The sequence below is a fragment of the Cibotium barometz genome, chromosome 30, assembly GCF_041138505.1.
Source record: "Cibotium barometz isolate CiBa-2024 chromosome 30, ASM4113850v1, whole genome shotgun sequence".
Classification (NCBI taxonomy): domain Eukaryota; kingdom Viridiplantae; phylum Streptophyta; class Polypodiopsida; order Cyatheales; family Cibotiaceae; genus Cibotium; species Cibotium barometz.
In genome coordinates, this window is record NC_141075.1 from 41456209 (window position 1) to 41467570 (window position 11362).

Here is an 11362-nt window from a genome sequence, read left to right on the forward strand (position 1 = left end):
CTAGGTGGTGACACATCATCATTAATCAACGATCCAAGTCAAGCATCATGAATCAATGATCTAAGTCAAATCTGAATCGACGATCCGTGTGCCATGTCATAATCAATCATCCACTTTCTTCAATTGTGTAATTCAATAACTAAATCACGATCTTCTTGAGCTATTCAATCTTGAGGATTCATTCCTCAAATCGAGATCCAAGATGGATATCAATCATGACTAATGGGTAGTTGAATCATGATCCAAGTAAATCTTAGCAATTCAACTCTGCTGAATCGCAATCCAAAAATCCCAGTCATGCTTTTCTGATTGTCACCTTTCAAATCCTTATCTTTAGTTGAAGTCTGATTCAAATCGTGCACATCATGGTCATCCGATTGCGATCATCCAATCAAATCGATAATTCAAAGCACTTTCACCAGATGCGATTATGGCAAAGATGAAGCAGAGATCATCACATAAATGCACGATTTGAATCGCCTAATTCAAATCGTGCACATCAGGGTCATCCGATTGCAATCATCCAATACCAATTGGTAATTTGAAGCACTTCCACCAAATGCGGTTATGGAAAAGATGAAGCAAAGATCCTCACATCAATGCACCCAACTTTCTCATCTCTCAAGGATGGTAGCAGATCTAGATAGATGGGTTTATTAACTCTTTTCTATACACCTAAAATCCCTACAAATTGTATTCACATTATGTTTAGTCCATGGGCCACTGTTGTATTGAAGCCTTCCACAACCACAAACCTTGTATATATGGGTAGACATAGGAATTGGACACCTAATTAAGTTGGATAGTCGGGCAAAGCCCTCTCGTACATATACAACTTTTGATAATGTGAATAGGGGAATTCTATGATTTCTCAAGTGTAAAGATTTCTTCTTCTCTTGAGCTCTTGTTTTCTTGCCTTCTTCATTATAGTGTGCATGCTTGTGTGTGTTGATGGTGTGTACAGAGTGTGCATGCTTTCTTGCTTGAGTGAGAGTGATTATAGAAGAGGGTGGTCCAAGCTTCCTAGTTTGTAGAAGAGCATGCTTACAGAAGAGGGTGGTTCAAGCTTCCTATTTTAACCATTGCCTTTAGGAAGTATTACTCAGTTGATTTAATGAGTAGAGAGAGGGCTTAAACAAGAGGGATCGACACACCTTTTGGCTTCTTTGGACTCTCCAAAGGGACTTCCATGATCCAAGACAAGTGGTCTAACCTTGACTAGTTCTCATGATAACTTTATAACATGCATTTTGTTGCTTGCATTTCCCAATGGATGGATGACCACCACTGACTCACTTGTGTATGAATATATGGCTTGGCAGCATCTGACAAAGTTGATTTCAAAAAGCAGTAGTAGCCCAATCTTCTACAGCAACTTCTTTAAGGGCTTTTCCTCTATAGGCACATCACATGCTTATTTTGTGAAGGTGAGAGGGTCCCAGAAATGGAATTTGAGGACTATCTCACCCATAGACGTCACTGACTCTAGATAGCTCTCCCTAGCTTCATAGAGTTCTACCGGTGTTATGTTTTTGGGTGGTGGCCCATGGCTCTCGTTTACCCTTTCCCTTGCTCAAGGTTCTAACAATCATTTCTACTTTTCATCCTTTCAAGGCACACAAGGCACTTGCTAGAATTCCCCAAGTGGCTCTACAACAGAGCTCTTCTTGACACTGATCTGTCAAGGAAAGGCACACAAGGCACTCGCTAGAATTCCCCAAGTGGCCCTACAGTAGAGCTTCTTGACACTTATCTATCAAGGAAAGGCACAAAAGGCACTTGCTAGAATTCCCCAAGTGGCTATCCAACAGAGCTCTTCTTGACACTAATCTATTAAGGAAAGGCACACAAGGCACTTGCTAGAATTTCCCAAGTGGTTCTCTAGTAGAGCTCTTCTTGACACTTATCTATCAAGCAAAGGCATTCACTGTCTACACTATTTGGGCATCTACAAGACACTGGGCATTTGGCATGCAACCTAATTAATACAATCATTGACTTGCAAACTCTTTGAAGATTTTAGAAAAGAAACTGCCTGCACTTGTGTTCTGTGTTTCTTTGTGATCTAACATTGTATGATCCAAGACTGGCCCATGACTGGGGTCTGTGAGGATCAGACTCAACTCTACTCATGATCCAAGATTGCTCAACAATCTGACTAGGGTAATCTTGCAAGAACACGATCCAACAGACGCATGATCGGACTATAACGATCTACCTACATTGCTCGTACAATGGTATGGCCAAAAGATTTGGCCTTATTTTGGCTGTCTATCTACTCTTCTAAAAACAGACGCACTTTAAGGCTCTATATTGACAAGCACCTACAGTGATTCTACATTCAAACACTTGCATTGAGTCTTGATAACACCAGCTACCTTTCCACAGTGAGTGACTGTTTATACTAAGATGAGTATGAAGATGGGTAAATAGAGCACGAGGCCTACTTGATAGGTTGCTAAAAGCTTGGCCTAACTATAATGGAGAGTGATTGCAGCAGCACAAAGTTCTCACATAGTTGCTTTGCCAGTAGAATTGTTTTGCGTCGAATAGGTTTGCTCAAATAAAGTGCGAAATGAGCACATGTGTAATATACAGTGCCCCTGCTGATGTGGCATTTCACATGGTCTGATCGCCCCAATTTGAGGACAATTAGCGGGGATTAAAAAGGTGAATCAACGATTTGACATCAATTTGGATCATAGGGTGGAATTAGTGGAGTTAGCTTGCAATTTAAGAAGTAGGATTGGAGTTAGTGGAATTAGTGGAGTTAGCTTGCAATTTAAGAAGTAGGATTGGCAAAATCAAAGATGCCATCGTAGAAGTGAGATCGATGATCAAAGATGTTAAATTGTCTAGAAAGTAGAGTAGGATCATCTAGGGGTAGGATTGCCACCACGATCCGAGAAATTGTGCTTGGATTTTTAAGTTCTTTTTTAATCCTTGGGCCGTAACAATTTTTTATGCCTAATACTATACGCTGCACTGTAGTGCCCTAGATATTCTCATGATAGCTTAGTGGTGGGGGCCTATGGGCTATTGAGCAGCAGGCGTGACAAGGTCTCTATCTTGGGTGCTTGGTGGGTGGTTAATGTGTAATCATGCAAGTGCATAGGTAAAATAGTTAAACCGTGCCTATTGCATGTTCCTTGTCACGTGTGCTATCTCGAGATGCATCCTAGGCTCGATTAAAGTGTGCCTATTGCATGTTCCTTCTCACATGTGCTGCCCTGAGATGCGTTCTAGGCTCGATTAGAATAGGTGTGCAATGCAAAAAGGAATTGAGAAGAGAGTTCAAGTGATGGATCGTACACTAGGTGAGGTGTAAAAGGTTTTCCTTCTAGCAGCTCACTAGCATTACCCATCTAGAGATGAACTTGAGTGGCTTTCAGAGTTAAGCTAGCTTCTCCTTTTATAAATAGTGGGTGATTGTGAGGACCACTTTGCCACTCCTTCGATTTGACTTGTGGGGACTTGAATTTTACACATATCCCATCCCGCATAGGCGACTTAACTTGACCTTTATGCTTGCTCCTCCAATGCAAGTGACTAAACCTTAAGAGTGTAGCAAAGAGAAGATGTATTGTGCTTAGGATTTAGGCTTGGGCTCGTTTTGGATTCTCATCGCTCTTATGTCCTTGTGGCACGTTTTGGCCTCCGATGACTTGGCCTTGGAATGGGTACACACATGATTGCATTTTTATTGGATGAGCAACATCTTCTTTTTCTCCTTGATTCGAAGTGATGCAGATGGCAAGTCTCTTCATGAATAAGGTTTCTACCCATGTAAGAAAAAATACACAATCATGGAGAGGCCTATAGAGATGAGTGTTTTTTTGCTAAGTTTGATGAATAGGTGTGGGTTGGAATCTCAGTAGTACCTTGATACCTTTGCGATGTTCATAAAACATGCAAATTATAATGTGGAAGATATTTTTTAGAAAACGGTTAACGATAACTCCATCCCTAAGATAGTATGTGCAACTAAGATTTGCACGTTGTTGGATGTTTATGTGACTAATCATATACAATTTTTGTATAATAGGTTTAGAGTACCACAGGAGGTGTCTATGTTGCAGATTACAGGTTTGCTATAAGTGTAGGAGTTGTAAGAACCACTGTTTAGTAAGTTGCTACTGTTTGTTGGTAATCATATCTGATAGCCTATCTCAGATTGCGAGGGAGAAGTTGGACAAGAAAAACTCCCAAGCATGGAAGTTCAAGATGAGAAATTTCCTCATGGGAGAAGGATACTGGGAGTTTATTTCAAGTGATGAGAAGAAGAAAATGTCACTCTTCAACAAGCACATGCCTTTAAATCATGCATGAGAGAGCTAGCAGAGTGATAGATTGGCTATCTATTAGTGTGTCAGATGCTATAATCAATCACATACAGTATGTAGTGACACTTAAAGATGCATGGGATACCTTGGTTAAGCTATATAGCACAAGTACCAAGGTAAGAAAGATACATCTATCCAAACTCATGAAAACTTTCAAAATTTTGAGGATCTTATAGCCCTTCTTATCACTAAGAGATGAATGTCTCGGTAGTAAATCATCTTCTAGAAATATGCAAGAGCACCCCCTTTACACATACACAAGCAAGAGGTAGAGACAAATCATGTCACATACCCATTGTAAATACAACCCATTAAGCACAATATGGCGTATCCATTACTAGTATAGTTCAAATGGTTCATTATGGTTGCATTTAGATATTATTTTTTATCCCTATGAAGCTGCTATTTTGAGTCAATTACAAATTAAGCACTTTTTACTTAGGAAATGAAAAAACTGAATTCAAAAATGACATCTTTTGAAATCTGAATTCCCTGGGTAGGGCTTTTTCCTAGATTGAAATGTAACTAAAGTGGCCTAAATTGACCCGCAAAGTTTTGAAATCTGGCAAATTCAAACCAAAATTAGCAACATTTCGGATGTCCAAACGTCAGACGAAAAGTGGCCACGGGATCGAGAGACAACCCCGAACAATTTCCCTTTAAAAAATCCCAATGGCCCGACCGATGCCCCCAGGTGCACGCACAGTGGGCCCCACCCTGATCCCCGCCCAAGTGACATGCAACGCCATCCTCTAACACTCAAGAGCTCATATCTCCCCAAATTATGCACACACTTATCCACAGACATTGCTCACCAACATCCTGGATCCACAAGCGCCGCCCACCGACCCCCCAAACAATGCTCGTCATCCTCCCCCCATGGCATGCCTCCCTACACATACACCTTACCATCTTCACCCCCCTCTAGACCCTTCTTGGATAACTGGTGCACATACGCCCTCTCACTGCCACCTCCCTCCCTCCCCTCCCCTCCCCCACGTACACCCCTTCCATATCCCTCTTGGACAAGTGGTGCTCTCTCCCCAAGACACCTACCGCCCATGCAACTAGCCCAAATGGCACCCCCACCTGAACGCACTTGTCCCCCCTACTAGCACTCCCCTCCCCTCCCCCACGTACACCCCTTCCATATCCCTCTTGGACAAGTGGTGCTCTCTCCCCAAGACACCTACCGCCCATGCAACTAGCCCAAATGGCACCCCCACCTGAACACACTTGTCCCCCCTACTAGCACTCCCTTCATGTGTAGGCTCCCCCTACCCACACCTATATAAACCCCCCTCCCCTCCTCCTCTAGGAGGTAACACTCATGTAGAGGCTAGGCTCTAGCTCTAGGACATGTCCAACTCTTCTCCCCTTGTGTGAATAGACTTAAAGTCACCCTCTTAGCCTGTCCTAGCAAAGGCTACACGTACCCAAGCCTCACTCTCTTGTGGGCCCTCTAGTATGTGAAGAGACCTAAAGGTGAGCTTAAGCCTTATTCTCATTAGAATTTCAAGCAAGCTTTTGGAAGCCCCCATGTGAAGAGACTTAAGTGAGCTTAAACCTTATGCCCATTAGAATTTCAGCCAAGCTTTTGGAAACCCACATGTTGTCCGTTGCCAAATCCATTTGAACCGCTACAATCCTCTCTCCTAGTGATCTCTAGCATTTCATATCCACCCCTCGCTTTCTGTTCTTTGACAATATCAAATTAGTATGGTTGCTAGAGAAGAAGTTTTGAAACAATACATTCTCTCCTTCACTTACGCCTAGCACTTCCTCGCTAGTCACAAGAGAGGATTAATTTTAATAATTTCCAACACCAATTGTCTTTGAAACTTATGGTATTGTTTGTTTTAATAGCACATTTCTTTTCAACGGAATGCTAAACAGTGTGCACTACACACTTTCTACAAAATTGCAAATTGCATTTGCTCCGCAATTTACTCTTTTAGTTTCAAATTCCCTTTTTCCTAAAGAGGAAAATCTTGTCATGATGTGGGAGCCACTACCACCTGGCTAACAAATAGAAATTAGACAGAGACTATTCAGAATTGACCAAGTTTCAAGTTCGTAGTTTTAAGTTCTATTGACTTTTTATTTCAAGCTAAGATAATAAACACCTAAGAGAAATCTAAGTTTTAACTATAAGCACAAATATTTCAAGACAACAATGCCCATTTTTGGGGTACTTTTTCCCTTATCACACTAGGTTTCAAACCAACTAAATTGCCAAAGTGAGACAAAAAGGCAACAGTAAGCTAGTGGATGGATGCTAAGGAGCATATATTGAAGTGCTCGACCTACAACCAGTTGCCACTTCTGGAGAATGTGGAAACTGAGTCACAGACACTCTTTAAAGTTTTGGAGGGCACGTTGCGTTGATTACTTCAAAAAAGCAAGACCCACACCAGCAGCCTGCAAATATCTGATGTTTCCCTGTTACTAGCATATAAGTCATAGTCAGCGGCCCTCAAACTACAGTGAGAACTGCATGCACAATCCCATTCCTGGAGGCCCATGAACCAAATGAGGTCAATCACAGAACAAAGCTACTTCAAAAAAGTATGACCCACACCAGCGGCCTGCAAATATCTGATGTTTCCCTGTTACTAGCATATAAGTCATAGTCAGCGGCCCTCAAACTACAGTTAGAACTGCATGCACAATCCCTTTCCTGAAGAGGCCCATGAACCAAATGAGGTCAATCACAGAACAAAGCATCCTTAAATGTCCGAAACCTACCAAAAGACCCTCCACATCATGGGCCAACAATGGCTAACGTTTTTCAAGTTGGGAGTCTGCAACAGCACAATTCAGCTTAAGGAGTGTCACTTATTAACATTAATACAGACCAGCACAATGGTACCCACCCGAGCAAAAAACCTTTACACGAAGTATCAGTGTCGGCTGTCAGATCCACAAACACTGGATTGCAGGCTATCCGTCTCAATTACAAGCTGGCATACACCTGGTTCACTCTTCTACATGACAACAAGCTTGCAGTGAGGATCATTTTCAAGTACAGCAATACACCCTTCAGTATGCTACTTGCCCTACTTTGTTTTCTGCTACCCAGTACAGACCACTTTTACTACTCAGCCCTTAACTCATGCAAGTGTACTACCGCATGCCACCCCATCTAACAAAACCCACTAGTCTACACAGCACTCCGCCACCACCACTCTGTACACTGAATTTCTTTTCAGTGTTGCTACGAAACAGAACAGAAATACAGCACTCCAAATACAAAGGCTAATTCAAGTTCACCCTCATCTGTCTGTTTTATGCCTCCACAGTCCTCTCATAGGGCCGAGACATCTGCTCCATAGCCTGTACTTCCCGCACAGCCTCTTCCCAGAAAAAGAATGTTAGGACCTGTTCCCTGCTATCCTCTGTATAATGCGATGAAGAGCACCATACTAGACTGTCACAAAGATCCGAGTGTTCACTGTTCACTCAAGTCAAACTTTTAGATGTGGGAAAACAAAAAAGACCTATGCACAAAGCCAACTTTCGAGGGGATAAAAAAGATGAGAATTGCATTAAAACCAGTTAGCACCACCAGTGTCAATTCGGATCTTGGTGCTGTGAAATATCGATGCTAAGAGACTCCTCCGGCTCATAAAAACATATTTCCACTGAAAGAGATGAGGACACTCATGTCAATAACCACCTACCGAGTAAACCAGAAAGATTACGGCATACCACAAACTGTCTGCATTCCTCTTAAGAGAAATTCACCTTGCATTGTGGATATTCTCTTGAGAAAACTATAACCACCTTGCGTTATCAATTTCAGAGAATATCCAAGTACAAGCAATGCTGCTTCTCTCTCAGATAACTTCCACAGGTTTTCATTGAGAATCAAAGGAAAGAAAATATACACCAAACAAAAAATCACACTATTAACTAATAATGATACATAGCAAGAAGAAAAGCAGTCTCAATAAAAAGCTTCACCAAGGTCTCACAAACATTGCTGCCTACTAAACAGATTGCATTCAAATTTGCACTAGCAAGAATGCCCCCCTAACATAGAGCTAAAGATGACTTTAAAACTCAAAGGTCAAGTACACATAAGAAACCAGGAAAAGTTTAAGAACAGAACAATACAATCGTCCACTCTTCTGCCCAAAAGAGGACAACACCTGTAAATCAAACTTTAATATGGTCTAACTACTTTCGAGCCTGCACTATCATAAGACTAAACAACAAAAATGCTACTAACAGGCCTATCAGAGCAGTGCAGAGACCTCATATGCGGCCAACAGACCAGACCCTGATCGCACCATCTGTGTATCCCGAAAACAAGGTGCTTCCATCTGCACTCCAGTTCAAGCTCACACAGTATGGAACCTGAAAAGATGACCATCGAAAAAAATCTTTAACAGTACTGTGGAAACAAGACCTTAGATACAAAACAATACCCAGGGGCATTATGCACAGTTATCAAAATCGAAAAGAACTTCATAAATTGTTCAAAAAATCCAACAGAGGAAAACATCATGTAAACATAGAATCTTTGAAAATGGGTTGAAAACACAAACATGTGAGGGAAGAAGAGAATAAGAAGGTAATCCTAAATGTAAAAGTTCATAAGCTCTGGTAGGTCGATGGAGCATGACAAAGTTGCAATCATAGGGCTACACTACTTGCAAGAGTAGCGCCAAACAAGACATTGAGAGTGGTGTCAACAGCGCCTGCTAATTCTCAGGTACAATGAAATTGGCTTAACAGCAGACATTTGAAAACATGCAGGCAAATTGACAAGGTTTGGAGGCCGTCGTTATTTGAAATGCCGAAAACGATGGTTGAGGTCACAGAGATGGAGGATAAGGTGTGGGGATCAGAGGGGGTACTGCAGAGTCACTGGGAATTACTTGCATAAACCCCCCCCCATTAAGCTTAGGAATATGAACACCACATTAAAAAAATTGGCGACGCAAATGGGGTATCATTATAGGAAACAGAAACAGCAGATTGGAGGGGGGGTGGAATGGGGAAATGCCACATCAGCATGGGGGTGTAGGATAAGTACACACTTCCCACAAGAAATCAAAATGATGTTTTTTATTTTTTACTCTCTTCCTTTTTGGTGGGGGGGGGGAGAAAGAGAGAGAGAGAGAGAGAGAGAGAGAGAGAGCTGAGCTGGGTTGAGGAAATTTTGTTCAATTTGAAAAAATTTAATCAAACTGGGGAAGTTTAGAAGCATTAAAAATGATTGTTGAAAACTAAACAAAGTGGGAGAAATCTTGATCAACTTGGATAAAAGAGATGAAAGAGAAAATCAGAGAAAGAGGAAGACAGAGAAAGGGGAATTAGAGATAGAGAGAGGGGGGAGCTGGCAGCCATTGATGTAGCCCAGGGCTGAAGGTAAGCAACATTAAATAGCCTCTGCACAGTCATAAGGAGAAAGTACAAACTAATAAGCTGCTTTGAAAAACCACTCCATATATTGAGTTCAAACTGTTTGCTTGGTTGATAAACAGAGACAAAACTGGAATGCTTATCTATGAGATTTCAAGGTTCACCAATACATCAACCATAGGGATAAAAAACTCCGTTAGGCTGAAGAGAGAGAAATGGATGGGACTGGTTAACATTCAAACAACAGCAGTCAAAATAAGAACTCCAAAAAAGAACCTCACTGGTGGATGGCTAAAGAACAATTTAAATGTAACAAACTAGTCAAGATGTAAGGGAGAAATGGTGCACCTGTGCATTCTTAGTCAAATTGGAGAAATCAGGACGCAGCTCATCCACAATGCTCTTGCTCTCCAAATCCCAAATCTTGATGCAGGACTGCGTGGCAGCACAGAGCCAGTACCTGTTTGGGCTAAAGCACAGAGAATGGATGATGTCACCGGAGTCAAGCGAATAGAGGCGCTTGCCCTCGGCTAGATCCCAGAGCATGGCAACGCCATCCTTGCCACCGCTGGCACAGAGGGAGCCATCTGGCGACACAGTAACGCTGTTGACATAGCCAGTGTGTCCCGCAAGGTTAGTCCGGAGCTTACAATTGGTGAGGTTCCAGACCTTGACGGTGCGGTCCCATGACCCGGAGACGATGATGGGGTTAGCAGTGACAGGCGAAAACCTGACGCAGGAGACCCAGCCGGTGTGTGCATCACCATCTTGGATAGTATATTTGCACTCACCTAGAGTATTCCACAACTTGATGGAGCGGTCGCGGGAGGCTGAGACGATCTGCCGGTTGTCTGCAGAGAAAGCCACGCTGAGCACATCCTTGGTGTGTCCGACGAAACGCCTTGTCGCAACTCCGCCATTAAGATCCCATAGACGGAGCTCGCCATCCCAACTGCCGGAGAGGGCGAACTGTCCGTCGGACGAAATCACAACGTCCTGCACGAAATGGCCGTGCCCTGTCAATCGCTTCTTCGTGTAACCGAAGCTTTCGTCCCTGGTCAAGGACCACACCACTATCGACTTGTCGCGCGACGCAGAGACTATCATGTCGGAGTCGATTATCGGACAGGCTATCGCCGTGACCCAGTCGCTGTGGCCCTTCAGCGTCGCCCTCAGAGATACTGTTTCCGCCATGGCTGCTCCTCCTGCTGCTGCTCTAATGCAGAATGGAGAAATAAAACCCTAACGATGGATGTGCAGTGGAGCAGAGCAAAGAGGCGAGCTTGGCCAGCGTTTTCACGTGAAAACCCTAAGGCAGCCTTTCACACATACGTCCGGACACTCTTGGAAGGAGATTTTTCCTAGGGTTGAAGAGTCCATGGTTTCTTGCTTGTAATTTGTAAATGACTTTGTTGACCAATTGTGTAAATGGGTCATCTTCCCAAATGATAATCTGCAAGAAAGTGACAATGAGTCAAAGCTTGGCAACAACGTGCCAAAGGACTTGCGTAAACAAAGAGGGAACACCAATGAGAGGCATGACTGTAGAGGAGCTCGGTGCTTCATTTTTTGAACATACGAGGAAATAGAAACAATCACCACCCATCACTGGATCCCAACTGGGATCCGGAAGAAGATCTCCATCT

General features: G+C 42.8%; 1 protein-coding gene across 1 annotated transcript; it reads right to left on the reverse strand.

The window, feature by feature from the left end:
• Positions 1–8232: 8232 nt before the first annotated feature.
• Positions 8233–11058, reverse strand: LOC147621498 (small ribosomal subunit protein RACK1-like). The gene is made up of 2 exons (XM_086824253.1): positions 10065–11058; positions 8233–8705 (listed from the first exon to the last, which is right to left on the reverse strand). The coding sequence occupies exons 1-2, from the start codon at positions 10908–10910 to the stop codon at positions 8604–8606; spliced, it is 948 nt and encodes a 315-aa protein (XP_086680379.1). The 5' UTR covers positions 10911–11058; the 3' UTR covers positions 8233–8603.
• Positions 11059–11362: the final 304 nt, after the last annotated feature.